Raw genomic sequence first — 27,151 nt, 5'->3', positions numbered from 1 at the left:
CAAGACCTACAATGCTGCTCCTAGAGACCAACAGTGGCACTGCCCAGCTAATCTGCATTAGGCCTTTTTACTGCATTACATGAAACAAGCAGAAAACCAAGGCATATATGAGGTTGGTCTTTACTGAGATGCACATTCCTTTCATCCACTAAAATGAAAGGCATTTTGGGTTCTATAAAACAGCTATTCATAACATATGGTAGGAAAGCTTACAGGTAAACTGGGGATACATAGATGATGTCGGTGCTCAGAATGTCAACATACAGTATCTCAATTACATGTCAACATGTTCACATTATCATCTTCTGACCTCAATTGCGACCTTTTCCTTAATGTACTAAGCAGTGAAAAGAGTGGAGAAGTTGCCCATTCAGCTGCTCTCAGGGGCGTTTCTACAGAGGAGGGGGCCCATGTGCACCTCCGGGTGGGCCCCCTCCTCTGAATGGCGCTGCAAACTCCGGCAATGTGCTGGAATCTACTGCGCAGGTCTCTGGAAACATGGCGCCCGCCATGATCCGGAGACCAATTTGGCTACCACGCATGCGCGGCGGCCATTTCATTTTGGTGGTGATTTCTGTCGTGGGCGCTGCGCCCGCCGCTGGACTCAAGTAAGGTAAGTATTTAAATGGGTGCAATGTGTGCGGAGTGGGCCCCCCTGGACCTAGGGGCCCGTGTGTATCGCACACATTGCACCCATTATAGAAACACCAATGGCTGCTCTGTATAATTGTATAGTATGCAAATTATAAATGTTACTTCAGTGCTGATTGGTTGCCATGAGCAACTTTTCCACTACCACACTTCTCCACTCTTTTCACTGCTTAGTACATCTCCCCCCAAATAACTACTGTACAATACATATAAACAACTATGCAATACCGTTCTGTAAGAACATCTCCATTTTAAAAATATCTCCAGTTTATTTGCTAAGATGAGAACAGCCGCCTGTAAATAAATGCATTGGGAGACATTTCTGAAAACTTGTCCGGGAAAATGTAATCAATATAAAACTAGACATCGCTTTGCATTTTCTAAACCACAAATTTTCTTTTTAAAAAGAATGGAAGCGTCGTTGCTATGGGACACTGCTCCTTTATTGTGGATCATTTTTTTTTTTATCAATAGTTCCTCTTCGATCTCTGCTAAACCTGTGAAATCAGTGGGGATGCAGATGCTCATATGGAAGTAAACATAAAGCTGTAATTAGAGACATCAATTTAATTCAGGTATTCGGTTAAACACAGAAATGTGTTACTGATAGAAACATATGGGTTGGTTTTGCCTTGTAAATGTTTGCTGCTTTAAAAAAAAAAAAGACGTACAAGTTTGTCCAGAATCTCGGAGCTCCGGCCGTCTCACACTCCATTACATCCGGCCCATGATGACCGATACAGCTTCACATGGATCCTCTGTTACTATCATATAGGTATAATAGTCACGTAGCATACAAAGATGGCCATGTTCTAAAAATGTTGTCAGTGCATTATGACAGTATATTGGCTCTGTCTATAATTTTGCCATGTAGGGTATTGATGAATTGGCTGCCACCAACACATTTCAGTTTTATGCTATAGAGCATATAAAGATCCACATCATAAAAAGTTCTTGTAAATCCATACGTGTCAATCACTAGTCATAACCATATGTCATAAACCATAAGGCTACTTTTGACAAAGCACTAAGATTTTTTTATTTTATTATTATTTTTGTCCATTAGCGCACAGTCAGTTTTACATTGATATTCATAGCTGCTAATTCAGCAACAAAGTAGCGAAATACATAGGGCACAGACACGGTGTCAATTGTATCAGTACGGTTGCAGATTGTGCAATAGTGTTTCCTGTTGCGCATAGAAGACCAGTATGGGGGAGGCTTTTCCAGCAGAGGAGAAATGAGGCTGCCACAGGCTACACAAACATGGGCCTCTGACCTATCAGAACAGTTAAAAAGTCTGTCATGAAGCAGGAAGGATGTTCCATGTGCCAGCAGGGCATCACGTTCCATCTCGCCAAAACGTATACCTCCTTGTACGTTCCTGCCACCCACAGGCTGGTTGGTCACTCTGTCCCGAGCACCTGTCGTTCTGACTTGGAACTTGTCAGACACCATGTGACGTAGGCGCTGGTAGTAGACGACTCCAATGAAAATGTCTGCTTCCAGCTCAAGCCCACTAATGCCACTGTACAACTTCTCTGTGCCATAGAAGTTATACCCAGCTGCCTTTAACATTTCACCAAAATATTCCAAAGCAGAGTTTTCCTCAGAAAATGTGAAGGGAGTGGCATCATGGCACAAGCCGTGGAGGGCAGCAGATTTGCCAGCCATGCTCTCAATCAGCATTCCGATGGTCATTCTGGAGGGAAAACCGTGTGGATTAAATAGAATGTCTGGCATCATCCCGCTTTCTGTGAAGGGCATGTCCTCTGCTGGCCAAAGCCGACTTAGAATACCCTTCTGTCCATGCCGACTGGCAAATTTATCCCCTATGGTAGGGTTACGGGGGACCCTCATAGTGATGCACACAGATTTGAACTTTCCAATACCCAGGTCATTGCTGCACACTTTAATGTTGTCAACAACACAGTTCTCTTTACTCCTGTAACACAAAACATGGCAAGAGATTTAACGCAATAAAATCACATAAAACAACAAAATGTAACAAATCACAAAACCTCACCCTGATAGAATCATGTATACTATATACCCTGACACAATCTTGAAAAAAAAAAAAACACAAATACAATAGTGCTCACTTGTAAAATACAACAAAATTTTCTCCAGTGCTTTGATTAAGATAGCCATAGTAGGGATCTCCAAACTGTAGAACAGCGCCCACTGGTGGAAGGCCATCTTCATCCAGTTTGCCTTTCACACGTTCATCTTCAGGTTTTATACCAAACACTAAATTGTCTTCTACGGTTTTAACTTTTGCTAAAAGATCGATAAAATCAGTTTTATAAACGCTCCCATGAGCAAATCCTCTTTCCCATGAAGCCTTGTTTAAAATCTGCAAAATACAAAACACAATTTAAAAATTACTTATACTAGGTAATCAAGATTATTATTATTATCTGCCACTTCTATCGTAAAGCCCTGGACACTGCCAAACAAACATATTTCCGGTCTCTCATCTCTGCACAAGCCTCTAACCAAATTTGTAATACATTTAAATCACATTTTAACCTTCCCTCACCCAACCCACCAGCCACTATCAGTGCACAAGAATCTTGCTTCCTGCTTCAAGGACAAAATTGGTAAGATCCAAAATGAAATGGTATGCTCTTCCTCAGCCTTTGACCTGCTCCATTTCCTGCCTGAACCCTCTGGCACCTTCTCTTCATTTGACGCCACAAATGAAGATGAAGTATCTATACTCTACTACCTCTCCTCTTGATCCTGTACACAAATCATTAATACTCTGTCTCGTTCCAACCTTAGCTAAAATCTGTAATCTCTCTCTCTCTACTGGTAAAACATCTTTCCTTCCTGTTCAAGCATGCAGTGATTACTCCCATTCTGAAAAATCAAATTGTGACCTTAACTCTATCAAACTACTGTCCCATCTCTATGCTCCCATGCCCCTCCAAGCTACTTGAGAGATTTGCCTACATTCACATTACACACTTTAACTCACAAAACATATTGGACCCTCTTCAGTCAGGCTTGCGTGCCCAACACCCCAAAGATACAGCTCTGACTAAGGTAGTGCATGATCTTGTCATCACTATGTCTCAAGACAATTACTCATTTATTCTTCTAGATCTGCTTTTAACACTATTGACCACTCCAATCCCTAGGTTTTTAGGATACAGCCCTTTCTCATCCTACCAATCTAATCATTCTTTCAGTATTCTTCTCTGAATCCACCTCATCTTCGCTACCTTTATCAGTTGGAATACCGCAGGGCCCAGTATTAGGTCCTCTGCTTTTCTCAATCTATACCTCTTCTCTTGGCAAACTAATCGGCTCTTTTGGATTTCAGTAACATCTGCACATGGATGATACGCAAATCTACCTATCTTCCCCAGATTTGTCACCATCTGTATTGGTCTGATGCAGTTTCATCTTGGATGTTATCTCACCACCTAATATTTTTATTTTCTAAACCAGAATTATTTATATTTCCACCAACCAATAGTAGTTACCAACTTTATATCACTATCATTATTTGATAAATCCACATTCAACCCTAACTTGCATGCTCGCTGCCTAAGTGTTATTATAGACTCTGAACTGTTCTTTGTTCCCTACATCCAATCTGTCTCAAAATCATGTTACATGCATCTAAAAAAAACATATACAAAATACGAACATATCTTACACAAGACACTGCAAAAACTCTAATCCATACTCATTATCTCCTGCATTGACTATTGCAATTGCCTCCTTACTGGTCTTATTAAAAACAGACTGTCACAATCACAAAACATTTTGAGCGCAGCTAATCTTCCTCGCTAGACATTCATCATCTGCTAATCCAGTCTCTTAGTCCCTTTATTGGTTACCTGTTTTCTACCGTATTCAATATAAAATACTTTTACTTACGTACAAGGCTATTAACAAAACTACACTAATATACATTTCTTCTCTTATCTCAAAATATCTCCCAACCCGACCTCTCCGCTCTGCATCTCTCATTCACACTCATTACTTGCTTCCATTCACGATTGCAGGACTTTCTTTGGGCAGCACCTACTCTGTGGAATGCCTTCCCACGCACAATAAGACTCTCCTCAAGTCTCCAAATATTCAAGCGTTCCCTGAAAACACAACCCCTCAGGCAAGCTTATCAAATTCTGGAATCGCCCAAATGACCTTCATAAGCTTTCCTATCCAATTACATCCCCTCTGTACAGTCCATATATCCTCACATTTTTCCTCTTTCTCACGTTCCATCCTCCTGACCATCATTGTTGTGTGACCCTATCATACAGTCCACCAAGAACCTTTTCAATCTGTCTGGGCCATAATGCAAAAGATAGCACCTATCCTTGTCTATCAATGCCTATTTCCTTATAGAATGTAAGCTTGTGAGCAGGACCTTCATACCTCTATGTCTGTCTGTTATTACCCATTTTTGTTCTTTTACTGGTTTTTCTGATTGTAAAGTGCAACGGAATATGCTGTGCTATATAAGAAACAGTAAATAAATAAATAATCAAGCTTTTCCGATGGTTTTGAACATCCTCCACCAGACTAATAGGCAGACATGTACTAAGCAGTGATAGAAGCGGAGAAGCCAGTGAAGTTGCCCATGGCAACCAATCAGCTGCTCTGCATACTTTTATAGTATGCAGATTATAAATGTTACGTCAATGCTGATTGGTTGCCATGGGCAACTTCTCCACTGGCTCACTTCTCCACTTTTATCACTGCTTAGTACCTGTCCCCGTGAGGGGTCTATTATTAAAGCAGTTGTTGAAGCAGTGAAAAGTGTGGAGAAGTTGCCCATGGCAACCATTCAGCTGCTCCGTACAATTGTATAGTATGCAAATTATAAGTTTTACTTCAATGCTGATTTGTTGTCATGGGCAACTCCTTCACTGGCTCACTTTTCACTGCTTCATGATCCCTAAGTTTGCATTCCTCCATTAAAGATCTGATTGCCATCTAGCAGAGAGTCAGGTCTCTGTACCATCTATGGAGACTCCTGACATCGCCAGATCTAGTGCAGGCCAAGACACAGGGTTACCAAACAAACTAGATTTTGAATTTTCCTTTTGTATACTCTAATATCTATGGATGAATATACAGTATAAGAATTACTGTTAAAGGACTAACCAGCTTGCAGACTCATCAGTTACTTCCTCCAGAGCTATGCTCTCAATCTACACGAGATGTGAGATTACACTAACTACAATAGTTTAAGATGAGGAAGGGGTGTAGCCAGAACTTTGGGCGCAGGGCAAGGAAATACGTCCTCACTGGGGTGTGGCCAGGTCTGCAAGTGTCCTTACCCATGGGAGAGAACAGACCACTCCCCAAGTTACTCTGCCTGTGCAGTATAACATGATATGTAGCGTATACACTCCCAGTGCCAGACATAACACAGGCATGCTAATCGCACTGCACTCACTAGTCACAGCTGAAATGGAATTCTAATCTGTTCTGAAAGCATAATGTTCTGTAAAATGATCAGCCACACCGTGAGGTGTCAGTAATGTATTCCAACTATTACCATGGCATCCTCCATATCATATCCTGTGTACGAAATGACGGCTACAATTGCATTTGTGCCGACGGGATAGTTATCCATGTCATAATGATCATACATGGAAGGCCGCACCAGGGGGCTTTGTGGGGTTTGGAGCCGGTAAAGTTTGTTATCCGACCGATCTTGGTATGTTAGAAGCGGAAAACCCATTGTTTGCTTACCTGGGAAGAGGAAGAAAACATACGACAGATGATTTACACGTACATTACATAGTATCCCTTTCATTTACACTTTTGTTTAACAAAAACCTTGTAAATAAGAAAAAACGGTCACTGTCCGAGAGATGTAAGAACGGACTCCTATCAGTGTGAGGCGCTGGCTATGATAAGATTCTAGTACTGTTTTGTTCCCAGCTGTAAAGTGCAATGGAATATGCTGGCACATTCTAAGGCTGGGTACACACTAGGATGCTGTTAGGTCAATTTGCATATAAGAACGACAAACAGTCTACATTGTCTAGTGTGTACCCGCGATTGCGCGACTCAGCAGATCAACAACGATATCTTCTAGTTGGTTGTGATGCACGGCCAACCAGAAAATATTGTTAATGATGCAGTGCTGCTAGAAGCACCGTGGCGTGTTTGATTGTGCCATCATGCAGTGTGTACGGGCAGCACAATATGTTGGCCCATCACTCTGATGTCTACTCTGCCTCAGTAAATGTATATAAATAAATATGTAAATAATGGGTTGGGTGATTAATTGCTTAGTCATTTTTTATTAGGCAGGAAAGGCTACTTTAAAAAAAAAAAAAAAAAAGTCAGAGGATGATCTCAGGTGATTATTAATCGCACAGTATTTAAAGTAAAGTACAGATTGAAAAGGGATGGGTACGATATCCCGGAAGTGACTATTCAGACTGTCAAAATCCCAAAGAGTTTTGGTGAGAATTGCAACCCTAACTCACCCCACCCACAGCCAAACCCCAACTTACCCCCTCCCGCAGCCTAAAGCTAACCCACCCATCCGCAGCCTTACCATAACCCTCCCTCTGGTGCTGAACCCTTACCCTACAGTATGCAGTTGGGAGCCCGACGCCAAGAAAGCCAACAGATCCCGGAGAGGAGTTTGGGGGGGTTTGGGTGCAGGTGTGGGGGAAGGTTAGGGTTAGGCTATGGGAGGGATTGGTAATGGGTAAAATACTTACCCGGAAGCTATCAACATTCTCAGCGTCTGGATTTTGACTGTCGGGATCCTGATAGCCTGGATTTCATACCCAACCCCCGACTACATCCCACTAAAAATCATAGTTTAAGACTAATATGTTTTATTCACTTACAGTGCTTTAAGTATGTTTAGAATTGGGGGGCTCTGGTTTACTTGCTGCACATGTTGGGGGTCATTCCGACCCGATCGCTTGCTGCAGTTTATCGCAGCGCATCGATCGGGTCGGAATTGCGCATGCCAGACGGCCGTCGTTGCCTAGCGATCGCCTCTGAGGCAGAGGCGGTCGCTGGGCAGGAGGGGGCTCCGCCGTTTAGGGGGTGCGGTCCGGCCAGCGCAGGCTTGCCCGGACCGTTGGGGAGGGGGGCGGGCCGCAGCAGCTGTGTGACATCACATGCAGCCGCTGCGGGCCGGGGAGCGACGAGTAGCTTACGGCCAGCACGCTAAAGCTGCGCTGGCCGGGAGCTACTCCTAAAGTGCAAAAGCATCACTGCTATGCGATGCTTTTGCACTTATGCGGGGGTGTGGTGTCTATTGTCATGATTGTAGCCCTGCAAAATTTTGCAGGGCTACGATCAACTCGGAATAAGCCCCGGTAACTTAATAGCTGCCGATGTAGCAAGGTACTTGGATGAAGCAATAAAGTCAGTTCTGCGGAGTTATGTATAATGGTGATATAGATGGTAAGGTAAAAGGAGGTTTGAAAACCATGTAACATATTAGTAAAAACAATGGTTAATATCACCCTACAAAACAAGGACACTGGAATATTAAACTAGGGACAATCTCAAATACAGTTGCCAGTCCCAAGTATGACATGGCACTCAAATACCTAGTGCCCAGGCATGCAGTAGATAAAGCTTACTTACTGGGCCTCAGTGCAAAACACATTGAGGAGATCACATAACTGGAATTCTACAGACAATCTATAACAACTACAGCAGGTATAGTATGGTATGCTATACGGTGGGTGACTATTATACTGCATCACATGCATGCAGAAGTATAGCAAACCTACCCATCTGACACTGGTACATGTTCCTGGGGCTCTGGTTGTGGTCAGAGAAAGGAATGAAATTAGCGACAACACTCATCAAGCTGTGAGGAAAGAGTTCCTGGTGAGTGGTTACTCCGGGCACAATCTCGGCCTCATATATAGCCACATTCAAAAAGACCTGTAAGATAGAGGAGAATCAGAAACAGATGGGAAGCGGTAAGTACACAAGCTGCTATACAAGGACAACAAACACAAAAGTGTCTTTAAATATATGTAACTGCTGCAGTTGTACCTGACCTAGACTGAAAACCAACATTTTTTATGCCTCACCCTGATTTCACTATCGTACTGATTTGTGCCCAACCACGACACTAAGGAACACCACAATATTTAGTCGTCTGCTGTTAAAACAATCTTCAAGTATTCAACTTAGAATTATATCAGGGAAATAAATCTGTGCAAAGGACAGACACAACAGGAATGTTTCAGTAAAAAAATAAATAAAATAAATAAATATATATATATATATATATATATATATATCTATATATCTATATATATATATATATATATATATATGTCGGCTTTTTTTAAATTTTGTACTGCTCCGCACCTAAGCCATATTGGATAGAATGGATTTGTTCATTCCACATACCTGTTCTAATGGACCAATCAGCTCCTCCTTGCCTACAGCCAGATTCCTGACTGGACGGACCATCCTGCAGGGGGTAGTAAAAATAAAAAGTCCAGGGTATAGACTTGCTTTCCCAGTCATAGGAATGAGTACAATCTCTGTCCATGGTGGTAACTTCTTTTCCTGTGTAACCTACGATTAAACAACATGAAACAAAGATGTAAAATGAGAACGACTAAAAGAATTCACCATTGTAGAACATCACCCATCATCTTCATATGGTATGAGAAATGGACATAGTGACAAGTAAACAGTAATAAGGAAGAAATTATACCTTAAAGTTTCGAAGCGTGCTCACAAGATTAGGCGCAAAGTCTTTCTCTACCCAGCCCACCATAGCACCATCCAGTATAACCTGGTAACAATCCGCAAAGGGCTTTGCTGGAAATCCATCAACCGAAGTGATACCTGAAGAGAACACATAAGACGTTCGTACACAAACAAAATACAGGTCATTGGACTTCTGATATATGGTAATCTCAGAGGAGAGAGATATGCAAACCACCATACGTATCATTACATTGTCCTCCCTCTTCCAACAATTTACTGCAAACAAGAGGCTGCTTTAATTAACAGCACCTTTCTCATTAACCTGACCTGTTCGATTACATGATTGTACAATAACACAAGGTCTTGTCCTGTCAGAGAACCTCTACGTATGCACTCATATATATAGTGTTATGTACAGTGGGGTTCTGAAGCTACATTAATCCCATCACGTATCAAATTCAACTATGTGCCCTACAAAAATTGTTTGTTTATAGGCAAATCACAATGATTTTTTTAGTAGAAATATCTTCAGTCTACATGTACAGACATGTCCATATACACCTATCCGCAAACAGCATGAAAAAAAGCCAGATTTAGCGTGCTGTATGAATGCATACTAAGAAGCAAAATTGAGAAAAGTAGCAAAACTAATAAAAAGTATCAAAGTTTAGTAAAAAAAATATGCAGCAAAGGAACCATGCCATAGATCTTGCACCATATAGCATAAAAGGGATAGGTGTATGAGGACAACAGACCAGTAGCATAAAATGGAAAACTTTTATTGGGAATACCTAGTGAGCATAGCAGGCCTAGCAGGTGATCATTGAAGGATGTCTGGGTCACGATCTCACACACCACAGTCATGTGATTCATAAGACCACAAGGCTCGCCGTCAGGAGTGTGTACCGGGCACAGAAATCCCCAGGACTCTGGAAGAAGACGACGGACAGTAGTGGTCCTCATCTTGGCAAATGCAGCACCTCTGTGCACGCAGCGGAAGTGAGACAGGTAGCGGATAAAATTGAGCTTGTCTGCCACAACAGCCAGACCTGTATTCTGAAGCATACCAAGACCTACACACAAAAAATACAAAACAGAGGACTTTAAAAAAAAAAAGAAAAGAAAAAGAAAAAAAGAAAAAAAAAGAAACAATACATTACACTTTCCAATGTTTCCTGAATTTTAGGACTATTTGGAGTAAAGCTTGCCATGCGCTACAAAACTAAGTTTATTGCCAAGAATATTGCTCACTCTTTACAGGCTATCAAGAATATAACACCATAATATCACCAATGACTCAGATTCCCTGTTGCTGTTATCCGAGCAGCCTGTCCGTAAACTCACCAGATTTAGAGCGCAGATTTCCGGTAGCCAGCAGGTATTCACATGGCTTTGTCAGATCAGAGGTATTGCCGAGTATTTTCATGATGGCTTCTGTGTCCAAGAAAAGGTTAGGCCTCTGGCCCTTCTTTTCTAAAGTTAATTTAGTTGCCACAAGCCAGGACTCCATCTTCTCCTATACCAGGAAAAAGGTGCAGGGAGAGCGTTACAGTCTGTCTGTTAGGATTATGGACACTGATTTGTAAGTAGTCACAGTGCTCTGCAGCAGGTAGCTTCTTATCCAGATCTCCCACTTAGGAAGAGTTCCTAACAATGCGGATCCACATCCAAATGACTAATTACCAGACTTGTGTGCACTGTACTAAACGTGCAAAACCAAATCCCCAGAAACAGCTCCTTTTTCACGCAAAAACTGTGCTATTTCCCACGAAAGCACACAAGTGACACTGAACCGGGGTGTTTTTGGAAGGGAAGCTATTTATTTATTTAGTTTTTACAGGCAATCTAATTGGATAGCCTGGAAAAAAAATAAAAAAAATAAATAATATATATAAATATATATATATATATATATATATATATATATATATATATATATATAAAAAAATTTTTATGAAACATTGGTAAAATAGGATTTTAAATGCTTACCGGTAAATCCTTTTCTCGTAGTCCATAAAGGATATTGGGAAGACTTAGTACGATGGGGTACAGACGGGGTCCAAAGGAGCCGATGCACTTTAAATTTCTTCACTGGGTGTGCTGGCTCCTCCCCTCTGTGCCCCCTCCCACAGGCAGTTATAGGTAAAACAGTGCCCGAGGGAGAAAGAACATATATGAGAGAGGGAACATGAAAACAAGGAGTGGTGAGATTTATATACCAGAACACCACTAACATATAACAACCAACAACGGCTGGTAACAACAACAACAACAACAACAGCTGAACAGGTAAACACATAAAAGAGAACCTGCAGAAAAGTCAACGCACTGAGGCAGGTGCCCAATATCCCTTATGGAATACAAGAAAAGGATTTACAGGTAGGTAATTAAAATCCTATTTTCTCTAGCATCCATAATGGATATTGGGGAGACTTAGTATGATGGGGACATCCCAAAGCTTCCAGAAAGGGCAGGAACGTGCGGAGACTTCTGCAGCACCGCCTGCCCAAACTGGGTATCCTCTTTGGCCAGGGTATCAAACTTGTAGAACTTAACAAAAGTGTTCTTCCCCGACCTGGTAGCAGCTCGGCACAGTTGCAAGGCCGAGACTCCACGGGTAGCCGCCCAGGAAGACCCCACTGATCTTGCAGAGTGGGCCTTCAGAGACTTAGGAACAGGCAAGGCTGCTGACACACAGGCCTGTTGGATAGTAAGTCTAAGCCAACGAGCAATGGACTGCTTTGAAGCAGGACAACCATTTTTCTGCGCATCATAGAGCACAAACAAGTAATCTGTCTTTCTGATCCGAGCCGTTCGCCTGACAGACCTTCAAGGCTCGCACAGCATCCAATGTCTCCGGAGGAGCAGAAGTGCCAGAACCACAATAGGTTGATTCAGGTGAAATGCAGAGACAACCTTCGGCAGGAACTGCTGTCAAGTCCGGAGCTCCGCTCTGTCCTCGTAAAACACCAAGTATGGACTTTTACATGATAATGCCCCCAATTCTGAGACACGTCGAGCAGAAGCCAGGACCAGTAACATCACCGACTTCCACGTGAGGTACTTGTCTTCCACAGTCATCAGGAGGTTCAAACCAGGAGGACTGTAGAAAGTCCAACACCACATCCAAATCCCAGGGTGCCGTACGCAGCACAAAAGGAGGTTATATGTGGAGTATCCCTTGCAAGAAGGTCTGCACTTCCGGCAACGCCGCCAATTTCTTTTGGAAGAAAATGGAAAGAGCTGAAATCTGGACCTTAATGGAACCCAGACGCAAGCCCTTATCCACACCAGCCTGCAGGAAACGTAAGAAATGTCCCAAGTGAAACTCAGCAGGCGGATACGTGCGTTCCTCGCACCAAGAGACATATCTCCTCCAGATATGATGATAGTGTTTTGATGTCACAGGTTTCCTGGCCTGAACAATGGTAGCAATAACCTTTTTGGAAAGGGCCTTGTGAGCTAGGCTGTTCCGCTCAACCTTCATGCCGTAAGTCCGGTTTGACGAACAGTCCTCGTTGAAGAAGATCTCTTCTTAGTGGTAGAGGCTAAGGGTCTTCGACGGACATGTCCAGAAGATCCGCGTACAACGTCCTCCAATACGAATCCACTGCCCTCGCCTGAGAGTCCCTGGTTCGTGAGCAATACCAGTGAAGCTTCTTGTTGAGTCGAGGAGCCATAATGTCTATTTGTGGGCAGCCCCACGGGGATGATCTGCTGGAACACCTGATGGTGGAGTCCCCACTCCCCCGGGTGGAGATCGTGACGACCTAGGAAGTCTGCTAAACCCAGTTGTCCACACCCAGAATGAAGATTGCGGACATGGCTCTTGCATTTCTTTCTGCCCAGACACCTCTCGCATGCAGGCTCTGCTTTTTGTCCCTCCTTGTCGATTGATATATGCCACTGCTGTGGCATTGTCCGACTGTACTTGGATCGCGTGACCTTTGAGCAGAGGAGAGGCCTGAAGCAGATCATTGTAGATCGCCCGAAGTTCCAGAATGTTGATCGGAAGGAGGCTTTCGTGGGCTGACCACCTGCCCTTGAACTGCGCCCCTTGGGTGACAGCTCCCCATCCTCTCAGACTCGCATCTGTCGTGAGGAGGGTCCAATCCTGAATCCCAAAACTCCAGCCTTCCAGGAGATTGGAGGACTTTAACCACCACAGGAGGGAAATCCTGGCCTGAGGGGACAGCCGGATTAGCCGCTGCATCAGTAGATGTGAGCCGGAACACTTGCTCAGGAGATCCAATTGAAATGTTCTGGCATGGAACCTCCCATATTGGATTGCCTCGTATGAGGCGGCCATCTTTCCCAGCAAATGTATGCAAAGATGGATGGACACTCGAGTAGGCCGGAGAACCATTCGGACCATTTCCTGAAGTGTTCTCGCCTTGTCCTCTGGTAGGAACACTTTCTGTACCACAGTATCTAGCAACATCCCCAGGAACAGGAGCCGCTGAGTTGATTCCAGGTGGAACTTCTGTAAATTGAGGATCCACCCATGGTGTGACAGAAGATGGATAGTGCAGTCGATATGTAGCAATAAAAGCTCCCTGGATCTTGCTTTTATCAGAAGATCATCCAGGTAAGGGACAACATTGACCCCCTGGACCTGGAGTTGGAACATCATCTCCGCCATCACCTTCGTGAAAAAACAGGATTTTAATACCTACCGGTAAATCCTTTTCTCCTAGTCCGTAGAGGATGCTGGGGTCCACTTCAGTGCCATGGGGTATAGACTGTTCCACAGGAGCCATGGGCCCTTTAAGACTTTTTCAGAGTGTGAACTGGCTCCTCCTCTATGCCCCTCCTCCAGACCTCAGTATAAGAAGTGTGCCCAGGGAGACGGACATTTCGAGAAAAGGATTTACTTTTAAGTTAATGGTGAGATTCATACCAGCTCACACCTCAACCATGCCGCACACATGGCATTCAACAAAACACATGCCAACTGGCATGAACATTACAGCAACCGTGCTGAAAACATTTTAAACAAAATAACAACTGCAGGTAAAGTACGCACTGGGCTGGGTGCCCAGCATCCTCTACGGACTAGGAGAAAAGGATTTACCAGTAGGTATAAAAATCCTGTTTTCTCATACGTCCTAGAGGATGCTGGGGTCCACTTCAGTACCATGGGGTTATACCAAAGCTCCAGTACGGGCGGGAGAGTGCAGATGACCCTGCAGCACCGATTGACCACCTGTAGGTCCTCATCGGCCAAGGTGTCAAACTTGTAAAACTTAGCAAACGTTTTTGCTCCTGACCAAGTAGCTGCTCAGCAAAGTTGTAATGCCTAGAGCCCCCAGGCAGCCGCCCAGGATGAGCCCACCTTTCTAGTAGAATGGGCAGTCACCGAATTCGGTACCGGCAATCCTGCCATAGAAGGAGCGTGCTGAATCGTACCTCTGATCCAGCGCGCAATGGTCTGCTTAGAAGCAGGACACCCAATCTTGTTGGGAGCGTACAGGACAAACAGATACTCTGTTTTCTGTATCCGAGCCGTTCTTGCGACATAAATTCTCAAAGCCCTGACCACATCTTAGAGACTTTGAAGCAGCGATGGTGTCAGTAGACACTGGCAACACAATAGGCTGGTTTATATGGAAAGAAGAAACCACCTTTGGAAGAAATTGTTGACGAGTTCGTAACTCAGCCCTATCTTCATGGAAAACCAAGTAAGGGCTCTTGTGAGACAAGGCCCCTAACTCAGACACCCTTCTTGCGGATGCCAAGGCCAACAGCATGACCACTTTCCAAGTGAGAAATTTCAACTCTATCTCCTGGACAGGTTCAAACCAATCCGATTAAAAGAATCGCAACACCAAGATCCCATGGTACCACAAGAGGCACAAATGGAGGTTGGATGTGCAGCCCCCCTTTCACGAATGTCTGAACTTCTGGAAGGGAGGCCAATTGTTTCTGAAAGAAAACAGACAAGGCCGAAATCTGGACCTTGATTGAACCCAATCGTAGGACCGCATCCACACCCGCCTGGAGAAAATGGAGAAAACGTCCTAACTGAAACTCTTCCGTTGGAGCCTTCTTGGTTTCACACCACTCTGTGTGCATTAGGGAACACAAATTGTTTTTTCTTTCACACCAAGACACATTTTCACGGTGGTAATATTTAGACGTTACTCCTTTCCTGGCCTGAATAAGAGTGGGAATGACTTCTTTGGGAATACCCTTTCGGGCTCAACAGCCATGCCGTCAAACTTAGCCGCGGTAAGTCTTGATAAACGCATGACCCCTGCTACAGCAGGTCCCCGCGAAGAGGAAGAGGCCGAGGATCTTCTATGAGTAACTCCTGAAGATCTGGATACCAAGTCCTCCTTGGCCAGTCTGGGACAATGAGGATTGTTTGAACTCCTGTCCTTCTTATGATCTTGAGAACTTTTGGTATCAGTGGAGGGAAGACATATACCGACCGAAACACCCACTGGGTCACCAGTGCATCCACCGCTATTGCTTGAGGGTCTCTCGACCTGGATCAATATCTCTGCAGTTTCTTGTTGCGACGAGACACCATCATGTCTATTTGAGGAATTCCCCAAAGACCTGTTAACTCTGCAAAGATTTCTTGGTGGAGGCCCCATTCTCCTGGATGGAGATCGTGTCTGCTGAGGAAGTCTGCTTCCCAGTTGTCCACTACCGGAATGAAAATTGCCGACAGAGCTTTTGAATGTCTTTCTGCCCATAGGAGGATATCCGACACCTCTGCCATTGCTGCTCTGCTTTTCGTTCCGCCCTGACGGTTTATGTACGCGACTGCTGTTACATTGTCCAACTGGATCTGTACGGGTTGATCCTGAAGAAGATGCACCGCTTGTAGGAGGCCATTGTAAATGGCTCTTAACTCCAGAACGTTTATGTGAAGACAAGTTTCTGGACTTGTAAGAGTCTTCACCAGTTGTCCGGTACCGGATGTTCAAGTTTCTTTTCACCTGCTTATGCCTGGACCATTGTTGGGATACTCCGGATAAGACCCATGAAAACGGTTACTAAAAGCACCAGGAGTCGGGAGACACCAACTATTGGACCATAAAGGGTCAAGTCTAGATCCTTGAAGCAGGTTGTATTTACTACTAACATGGACTCTTTCCATAAATCTGACAGTTTAAATTACAGCATGCACTAATTTACCACTATTCCTTTGAATACTCCCTGCAACTGACAAGCTTGTCATAGTGGGAACTGCTAACACTGCCTCATCTGCTGCTACTAACTGATCAGCTTTCACTATCAATTAACCACTGCTTTGAAAGAGACTGCTACATTAGAAAGTGTTATTACTTATTAGATCTGCTTGAATCAATTCACGGACTTAACACCATTATAAAGGTTCAGAATTGCACTGTGCCAATTGTGCTTATTATGTCATGCTTTGCAGGATTAACCGGTACTCAGGATTTAGTCATTTAAATGTGATTTTTCATTGTTTTTAATCGTGTAAAATAAAAAGCACACATATGTTTTAAATCAGCGCTGTTATTGGTGTGTTTGTGTTTCCTGTAACTTTGAAGGGTAGAGTACTCTCCCTCTTTTTAACAGCTGCGATTGAAACAGAGTGTTCTTTTATTATTAAAAATATATGCACACATATTCTATTTAGCCGATAGCGCCAAGCTGTTTGTCTGTTTAAGTTTCTGGACTTGACCATCTTCCTTGGAAGCTCTCACCCTGTGCGACTGTTCCCCAACCTCGGAGACTTGCATCCGTGATCACCAGGATCCAGTCCTGAATCCCGAACCTGCGTCCCTCTAGGAAGCGATAATCGCCATTCCACTGGCGAATCCACAATGCCCTCCGTGCTGAGATTGCCATAGTAGCGGCTCTTGATCCCAAGAGACCAATATCTTTTATGGCTTCAAGCATGTACGCAGCAGCGTCCTTGATATGACCTAAGGTTAGGAGTATCACGTCTCTATCTATTGTGTCAATTTCTGATGACAAGTTTTCTGACCACTTTTCAATAGCATTACTCACCCACGCACAGGCAATGGTAGGCCTGAGTAATGTCCCATTGGCCAAATAGATTTCAACGTATTCTCTAACTTGCGGTCTGCCAGCTCTATCAGTGAAGCCGTCCCAGGCGCAAGGAGAATCACCTTTTTTGTTAACCGTGAGAGGGCACTGTCTAAAACAGGGGGTGACTCCCACCTTTTCCTGTCCTCTGCTGGGAAAGGGTACGCTACCTGAATTCTTTTAGGAATCTGAAACTTTTCAGGTTTGCCCAGACTCCCTCAAATAAACTGTTCAGTTCATGAGATGGAGGAAAAGTTACATTAATTTTTTATTTTTTATTTTATAAAAGTAAGCCTTCTCCTGTGGTAAAGGAGGGGGCTCCGTAACTTCTAAGACCTCCTTTATAGCCACAATCATGTATTGAATGTTTTTCACTAATTTTGGATCTATTCCCCTGGAATCACTAGTGTCGACATAGGAATCAGAGTCCGTGTCGGTATCAGTTTGTACTATTTGTGCAAATGACCTTTTGTGAGACCCAGAGGGATCCCCTGTGGATGAAAAAACAGAACTACTAAAAATCACATCTTCCACGGATTTTCTCCAGAGTTTCTGCATGAGACTCAGACTTATCCAATTCCTTACTGATATGATTCACACGATCACGTAATTCTTTCACCCATTCAGGCTCATGGTGTGCCGGCAGCGCCACCACATTACAACTCTGTGTCCCTAAAGTGGCTCCCTCAGGCATGTCACACACGTGCACAATTACACCACAGACACTCCGGGGCTTATAGGGGACAGACCCACAGTAAAATCTGTCAGAAGGACACAGAAGGACTTGCCAGCTCACAACTCAGCGCCAGTTACTAAAATTCCTGTGTCATATAAAATGTATACAGAGACCTTTAGCGCTTTTACACTGCCAAATAGTATAATTGAGCACCAATATACACTCTGCCTGCCCCCCCCCCCCCCCTTTTTCACCCTGATACTTGATTCAGAAGTGGAGGAGGACCAGCGTTTCTTCCCCTGCAGCCTGCCTGGAGAAAATGGCGCTGAGCAGTGTGCTGGCTGACTGAGGAGGAAGCCCCACCTCCTGTAATGGCACGTTTCCCCTCAGAAATGATCACAATATTTTTTATACTGGCAGGGGTGTAGGACTGTGCTACGGCATCATATGCTATCTTTTGCCAGTTTAAGAGTAGGTTTCATGCTGCCCAGGGCGCCACCGCTGTGCCTGTGTTATGGAGAGCATGTTCGCGCAGCGTTCCCGCCCGCTGCGCGGTACCTTGAGCCGTCACGATGACCGGAGGTCCCGCTTGCAGATCTCCGGTAATATTACTCACCAGTCTTCTGACTTCTGGCTCTGTTAGGGGGGTGACTGCGTGCTGTGGGAGTGAGCGCATAGCCGCAGCTAGTGATCAGTACCATTCAGGAGCTAATGGTGTCCTGTCAGCAAGAAGCAGAGCCATGAAACTCTTCAGGAAAATTGAACTACCAAAGTAGAGATGGCGCTGACAGGTGTTTTAGATCCTCAAGCTGCTGAATAAGAAGGGCTAGTTAGACCCTTTGAAGGACAAATAGATACAGAATAATTCAGCGCTGATAGCTAGATAGAAATATATTTAAGAAATTTATTGTTTAAGAATATACATCACTAATTCTTAATATAATTACATATATTTTACTGTTGCAACAGAAATTAAAAAAAAATTAAAAAATATGGTACCAAAAAATGAATTATATATGTTTTAAAAGTTCCAAAAAGTAGGGCTAGGATCAACACTGCTTAATTATGAAATGCTGGGTAAAAGCAAGATGCCTTATCCTGGGGAAATGTATATACGGTGTTACCAGTTCATTAAGGTGAGTCCTCCAGTCGGTTAGCACTCCGTAGATATTGGGGGGTTCTCTCACTTGTTTTGGTAGTCCCGTATTGGAATTAGGTTGGGAATAGAACCGTGGCAGGTCCCAATGCAGATATCTTCCCTAAATTTATTCCATGAGGTTCACCGTTCCCAAATTGGATAGTCGGCTGTTCTTGCAGTACAGCCGACTATCCAATTTGGGAACGGTGAACCTCATGGAATAAATTTAGGGAAGATATCTGCATTGGGACCTGCCACGGTTCTATTCCCAACCTAATTCCAATACGGGACTACCAAAACAAGTGAGAGAACCCCCCAATATCTACGGAGTGCTAACCGACTGGAGGACTCACCTTAATGAACTGGTAACACCGTATATACATTTCCCCAGGATAAGGCATCTTGCTTTTACCCAGCATTTCATAATTAAGCAGTGTTGATCCTAGCCCTACTTTTTGGAACTTTTAAAACATATATAATTCATTTTTTGGTACCATATTTTTTAAATTTTTTTAATTTCTGTTGCAACAGTAAAATATATGTAATTATATTAAGAATTAGTGATGTATATTCTTAAACAATAAATTTCTTAAATATATTCAAACTCTTCAGGAAGTTGGTTCCTACTTCTCCCCCCTAAGTCCCACGAAGCAGGGAGACTGTTGCCAGCAGTCTCCCTGAAAATAAAAAACCTAACAAAGTCTTTTAGTGAAACTCAGTAGAGCTCCACTAGAGTGCGACCAGTCTGCCTGGGCACATTTTCTAAACTGATGTCTGGAGGAGGGACATAGAGGGAGGTCTTAAAGTGCCCATGGCTCATGCGGAACAGTCTATACCAGAGGTTCTCAAACTCGGTCCTCGGGGGCACACACAGTGCATGTTTTGCAGGTCTCCTCACAGAATCGCAAGTGAAATAATTAGCTCCACCTGTGGACCTTTTAAAATGTGTCCGTGAGTAATTAATACACCTGTGCACCTGCTGGGTTACCTGCAAAACATGCACTGTGTGTGCCCCCGAGGACCGAGTTTGAGAACCTCTGGTCTATACCCCATGGTACTGAAGTGGACCCCAGAATCCTCTAGGACGTATGAGAAAACCCTCGGAGCTGTAGACAGGCCGAAGGGCAGGGTCTGGAACTGGTAGTGATCATCCAGCAGGGCAAACCTCAGGTATGCTTGATGAGGTGGCCAAATCGGAATATGAAGGTATGCATCCTTGATATCCAGGGAGACCATGAATTCCTGTTCTTCCAGGCCTGCATTAACTGCTCGCAAGGATTCCATTTTGAACTTGAAAACCTTCAGGTAAGGGTTCAAGGACTTGAGATTCAAAATGGGCCTTACCGAACCGTCCGGTTTCGGTGCCACAAACAGGTTGGAGTAATAACCCTTGCCTCGTGGGACTGGACCATCTTTTGGCTGGCCTGTTGCAACGTAACCTGCATATCCTCCAAAGCTGGTAAGCTTGATTTGAAAAATCGTTGGGGAGGAGCACCGTCGAACTCCAACTTGTAGCCCTGAGAAATGAGATCCCTGACCCAGGTATCCTGGCAGGAAGCCTCCCAGACACGGCTGAAGTGACGCAGTCGAGCTCCCACCTTGAGATTCCCTCGGGGTGGGTGGGCACAGTCATGCCGAGGTCTTACCGGAAGCAGAACTGGTGGTCTTGGTCCTGAGAGCTGGTGCTTGCAGGTTTTATTGACTTACCTCGGGTGCTCCTAGTTGCATTTGAGGCACCTCTGGCTTTAGATCGAAATCTGTTAGACCGAATGGACTGCACAGACGGCCCAGTGTAGGAGCGTCTCGCCAGCGGGGCCCCAGAGGGGAGAGCCATTACTTTGGAAATCCACGTATCCGACTCAACCCCAAAAAGCCATTCCCCCAAAAAGGGGAGGGATTACACACTGCGCTTTGATTCTGTGTCCGCAATCCTCTGACGCAACCACAAAGCCCTGCGCGCCGACACTGCCATGGCAGAATTCCTAGCATTAATATGTCCCATCTCCTTGAGCGAGTCACACAGGACGCGTGTAGTGTCCTGAATGTGCTTGAGGAGAGTTACCATAGTGACCAGGCCCATAGCCCCGGAGAGGCCCTCCTAAATCTGAGTAGCCCACGTATGAATGGCATGGGTCATCCAGCTATGACCGGCCTTTGCGATACACCTGCTGCCATGTAAATAGATTTTAGTGTAGTCTCTATTTTCCGGTCCCCAGGATCCTTTATGGTAAAGGAGGCCGGGGCAGGCAGCTCCGCCTTTTTAGACAGTCGAGAGATTGATACGTCAACCCCTGAGGGTTCCTCCAGAAAAATCCTGCCTGCAGGAGCAAATGGGAAAGCACGCAAAAACATTTTTTGATACTTGGAATTTTTTGTCTGGATTTTTCCAGCCTAACTTGAATAGGTCATCTAACTCTGCAGAATCAGGGAAAGTGACATTAGGCTTGTTTTGTGTAAATAGAAACGACTCCTGTGATGCAGCATCCTCTAGAGGGAGCTTTAACACATCCTGTATAGCCAAAATTAGGGGTTCAATACCTTGAGCAGAATCTGAATCCCCATAAACGGGATCTAAGTCCTCCCCATCCTCCTGTATATCCTCATCTGTATCAGAGTAGAGCAGGTAGACCATGCTTTTGTGGAACTGCATGAGAGGGTGGGGGGCCTGTGTATCATCTTCCCTAGCAGCTAAGTCTGCAACAGCTTGCTGTAGTAGCTAATTTTTCTGTACATTAGCAATGAGCTGGGATGACATATCAGACATCATAGTTTTAAGAGACCCTAGCCAGTGGGGCTCTGGACCCTCTCCCCCAGCCCCTTCACTAATTTGTGAAGATTGGCTGCATTGTTCACAAGAAACAGAATCAGAGGATAATGGAGAGAATCTGGTGTAGCATACACTTCACACTTTGTGTTACCCATGTTCACAGTAAGCACAATGACATACACATACGAACAGACAGTAATACTATACAAGCCTGCCCTTACTGTACGTGAGAAGAGAGAGAGCGAGAGAGACCAGCACACCCCCAACTGCACTGCCGCAGTGAGGATGACAGCTAACTATAACAGCAATTACTGGTAAATTCGGTTCCTGGAGAAGACACTGACAGTGTACAATAGCAGCTCTCCCCCTTTGCTACACTCTGTAGCAGATTTCCAGCGTGTTTTGTGAGGCAGGAAGCGCTGTGTGTGTGCTGTACGTGACTGCATTAAGCAGAGGAAGGCGCCAAAATGCCTCTGGTCCCGCTCTGAGTTAGCCCCGCCCCCTCCAATGGCGCCAGACCTATAATAATATTTATACTGGCAAAGTCTCCTGTGTGGTTTAAAAACGTTGCACAAGTGCTAGTTCAAGCTAATATAAGCCAGTCTACACGTGGGCTCTAGCGGGACCCCCCCAGGAGGGTCCCGCATGCCGCACCTGCGTTCAGCCGCACTTTGAACCGGGAGACCCTCTAGCGGGGCCGCCGGTTTGTACTCACCACATACGTCACCTTCAGGCTAGTGTTAGGAGTGTGCGGCGTGCTGCGATTGTGACAGCCGAGGTGCAGTGCCCCGCTGAACAAACAACCTCTCAGGAAGGTGGTCCTGCAGCGGGAAAGCAGCTCTGCACCTCACAAGGCCGGTGACTGTCCCCCCTCTAACTCCCACGGTGCAGGTATGCTGTTGCCCAAACAGCATACCAAAAATAATAAAAGTTTAAAAGAAATTGAAGAAAACTCTCTGGAGCTCAGAGATGTGCATCCTCTCCTGAGGGCACTTTTTCTAAACTGCCTGTGGGAGGGGGCAAAGAGGGGAGGAGCCAGCACACTCAGTGAAGAAATTTAAAGTGCACTGGCTCCTTTGGACCCCGTCTATACCCCATCATACTAAGTCTCCCCAACATCCCTTATGGATGCTAGAGAGAAAGTGCAACCCAATGTTTTATCTCATCTAATTTGATACCCCAAATAGAATTTCAAAGAAGGGTATATGAATTAGGGCCCTTCCGCTTTTGATGCATCTTTGTCTATTATTGTAGACACTGTGGTTCTGGTCCTTATCTGCATGATTGCTTCTTCATTCTACATGCAGCAAACTCAACCATAACCACAGAGTGTCAATTGCATCTAAGGTAAATATGCAGTAAATACTGATACCCTGGCATGCTAAGTGCACAACCCTCCACAGACCCACAGAACCAAACAAACATGGAAATCTCAGTGTGTCACCAATGCAGAGTCACCAGAGGTGAAGAGAACTAGTGTGTATATACAGTGTAGCTGTAGGCTATCAACCAAAATCTACACACAAGTCTCTCGCATTACGCAATATAGACAACATTGCAGTATCTAAGCCTATCCCATACCTTTAAGAACATCAGAAAGAGCTGTCCTGGTGTTAGGACCTCCTGAGTCATTAAGCTATCAGGATTCTCTTCCATGCACTCTTCTTTGGCAAACGTGAAAAGCTTCCTTGTCATATAGCAAAGCATGTGAAATTTATCGGTGTTGGATTTAAGGTGTATGCAAATGCACTGTCTGCAAATGGATGAGAACATAATTATTACAGGCAATAACCATGGCATACAGGGCCCTAATTAGAGTTTTGTGATGTAAAGACGCACATGTGCACTGGAATGTGTAGCTGACATACTGTATCAGGTCACTTGGACCAGAATCTCTAAGGAATGGGTCCAGAACCTTGTTGAAATCATGCTATGAAAAATCCAGATCACTCTGCGGGCAGTGGGGTATGTAAAACGTACCTATTAAAGTTGCTACAGAGGGTAGAGTTGTGAGTGTCTTATACTTGCAGCCCCCTAATGCTAGGAGAGGCAGGCCAAGAGTAGCACTGCCCCTAGAGGTGGAAGTGAGCGAGACCTGGTAGCATATGGCTTGCAGGTGTGGGAGGCCTGGTGTAAAGATGAGCGAGGATAAAGACAACAGCAGCATTGCAACTGGCTGACCCCTCCAGCTGAAACTGCCTCCTTCACTAGCATGGCAGCTATATCACATTAAGCTTCAGCCATTTATGACAATTCCTAATCGGCCAATTGGACCACTGCAGGAAGATATTCCTACTGAGGGCGGTATCCTGTGTGTTTCTATTTAATTACATTTTCACATTAAGAACTAACAATGCCAACATACTATTCTCTTGTGCATAAGTTTCTTATTTCAGAAAGATAAGGATGTGTTTCTTGTAAATGCTCTGTAGTAATGGCTGAAGGAATCGAATACTGAGAAAACTAAACCAAATGTGCAATACAATAACTAAAATATAAACAACTACTGCATATACACTAACAAAAGAAATACAGGACTAAACTGATGACAGGTTTTCTAGTTATAGCCACCATGAAATGAATGCAGGTAAGTGTCTAAACATATGAATAAACATGATATTTGCTGAAAGGCTTACGCTATAAGGTGCTCTGCCACTTGCTCATCTGTATACCACTCAGGGAGGCTAAACTTGACGCGGAAGCGTTCTCCCAGGTATTTCAGAACTTGTTTTTGACTCTTACATCCCTCCTCTATTACAGCCCTCAGCATCTGCGTGACACAGTCTCTGTAGAAGGAATTGTCCTCTTTACCTTTGATCAACTCTGAGAAAATCTGATAATCTGAGAAGCTAACCAATGCCTGAAAAGGAATCATTGAGAACATGGGTAAAATGTAACAATGAACGCAACTCTGCACAATTTTGATCAGAACACATAGATCTTCCAACAAGTCAATCACACAAATCAATATCAAACCGCAAAATCATGAGAAAAACAATACTGGAGTCCAAACAAGTACATGTGACACTCTGAAATGGACCCCTATTGTATGGACGCTTTGGGGTTGTGTGTGTGTGTGTGTGTGTGTGTGTGTGTGTGTGTGTATATATATATATATATATATATATCCTCCCGCCTTGCTCGTTTAACCCGAGCGCGGCCGAACGTCATCATCACGCTGTCGGATTCTTGCGAGATTCGTATTCTATATAAGGAGCCGCGCGTCGCCGCCATTTTCACTCGTGCATTGGAGATGATAGGGAGAGGACGTGCAGCGTTCTCTCAGTTTCTGTGTTCAGTGTGCTGCAAATATCTGTGCTCAGTGTGCTTGCAAATATCTGTGCTCAGTGTGCTGAAAATATCTACGTTCTCTGCCTGAAAAACGCTCCAGATCTGTGCTGCATTGTAGTATATAGGAGGAGGACAGTGCAGAATTCTGCTGACCACCAGTATTATATAGCAGTACGGTACAGTAGTCCACTGCTCTACCTACCCCTGTGTCGTCAAGTATACTATCCATCCATACCTGTGCTGCATTTTAGTTGTGCGCAGTATATATAGGACAGTGCAGAATTTTGCTGACCACCAGTATATAAATAGCAGTACGGTACAGTAGTCCACCTCTGTGTCGTCAAGTATACTATCCATCCATACCTGTGCTGCATTTTAGTTGTGCGCAGTATTATATAGTAGGAGGACAGTGCAGAATTTTGCTGACCACTAGTGATGAGCGGGTTCGGTTCCTCTGAATCCGAACCCGCCCGAGCTTCAGTTTTTTCTTCACGGGTCCGAGCGACTCGGATCTTCCCGCCTTGCTCGGTTAACCCGAGCGCGCCCGAACGTCATCATCCCGCTGTCGGATTCTCGCGAGACTCGGATTCTATATAAGGAGCCGCGCGTCGCCGCCATTTTCACACGTGCATTGAGAGTCATAGGGAGAGGACGTGGCTGGCGTCCTCTCCGTTTAGAGAAGAGAGAGACACAGTAGAGACGAGAGAGACACAGTATTTTGGGGAGCATTATTACTATTAGGAGGAGTACTACTATACTACTTGCTGAAGTGATATAGATTAGATAGTGTGACTGTGTATTGTATTAATTATCTGACTTGTGGGGGAGACACTGACAGTGGGGAGCAGTTAGAGTCTGAGAGCAGGACTCAGGAGTACATATAACGTACAGTGCACACTTTTGCTGCCAGAGTCAGTGCCACACTGCCATTGTTGTGACCACACTGACCACCAGTATAATAATATATTTTGTGATTGTCTGCTTAGGACTCGGAGTACTAGTTGCAAGTTGCAACGTGACCTGACCACCAGTTTAATAATCAATCACCACCAGTTTAATATATATATATATATATATAATTGTATATAATATATATATATAATTGTATATAATATATATATATATAATTGTATATAATATATATATATATATATATATATATATAATTGTATATAATACATATATATATATATATATATATATATATATATATAATATTGTATACCACCTACCCGTGTTTTTTTTTTTTCTTCATTCTTCTTTATACATACTACTATAGTAGCTTACTGTAGCAGTCTGCGGTGCTGCTGACCTGACAGTGTCCAGCAGGTCCGTCATCAGTCATTACATAATAAATATATATAGTACCTGTCCGGCTGCAGTACTAGTGATATTATATTGATTTCATCTCATTATCAATAATTTATCATCCAGTCTAGACTCTATATTAGCAGCAGACACAGTACGTTAGTCCACGGCTGTAGCTACCTCTGTGTCGGCACTCGGCAGTCCATCCATAATTGTATACCACCTACCCGTGGTTTTTTTTTTTTTTTCTTTCTTCTTTGTACATACTACTATAGTATAGTAGCTTACTGTAGCAGTCTGCGGTGCTGCTGAGCTGACAGTGTCCAGCAGGTCCGTCATCAGTCATCATTACCTAATAAATATATTATCTACCTGTCCGGCTGCAGTACTAGTGATATTATATATACATACATATATATATTGATTTCATCTCATTATCAATCATCCAGTCTATATTAGCAGCAGACACAGTACGGTAGTCCACGGCTGTAGCTACCTCTGTGTCGGCACTCGGCAGTCCATCCATAATTGTATACCACCTACCCGTGGTTTTTTTTTTTTTTTTCTTCTTTGTACATACTACTATAGTATAGTAGCTTAC

At 44.0% G+C, this 27,151-nt stretch overlaps 1 protein-coding gene across 1 annotated transcript in view; it reads right to left on the bottom strand.

Annotated features, from left to right (window-relative positions):
* Positions 1–978: 978 nt before the first annotated feature.
* The window catches only part of POLR1B (RNA polymerase I subunit B), a 61,209-nt gene continuing 35,036 nt past the window's right edge, over positions 979–27,151 (bottom strand). Inside the window, exons 6-15 of the mRNA XM_063918106.1 lie at positions 24,588–24,811; positions 23,533–23,704; positions 10,684–10,855; positions 10,131–10,412; positions 9,344–9,477; positions 9,031–9,201; positions 8,397–8,553; positions 6,179–6,375; positions 2,754–3,007; positions 979–2,596 (exon numbers count right to left, since the gene is read on the bottom strand). Of these exons, the coding sequence (XP_063774176.1) occupies positions 1,714–2,596; positions 2,754–3,007; positions 6,179–6,375; positions 8,397–8,553; positions 9,031–9,201; positions 9,344–9,477; positions 10,131–10,412; positions 10,684–10,855; positions 23,533–23,704; positions 24,588–24,811 (2,646 nt within the window). The 3' untranslated portion in view covers positions 979–1,713. The remainder of the gene's footprint in view (positions 2,597–2,753; positions 3,008–6,178; positions 6,376–8,396; positions 8,554–9,030; positions 9,202–9,343; positions 9,478–10,130; positions 10,413–10,683; positions 10,856–23,532; positions 23,705–24,587; positions 24,812–27,151) is intronic.

The sequence above is a fragment of the Pseudophryne corroboree genome, chromosome 4 (assembly GCF_028390025.1).
Source record: "Pseudophryne corroboree isolate aPseCor3 chromosome 4, aPseCor3.hap2, whole genome shotgun sequence".
Classification (NCBI taxonomy): domain Eukaryota; kingdom Metazoa; phylum Chordata; class Amphibia; order Anura; family Myobatrachidae; genus Pseudophryne; species Pseudophryne corroboree.
Note: the sequence above shows the minus strand (reverse complement) of the source record. Positions and strands in the feature narration are given on the sequence as shown.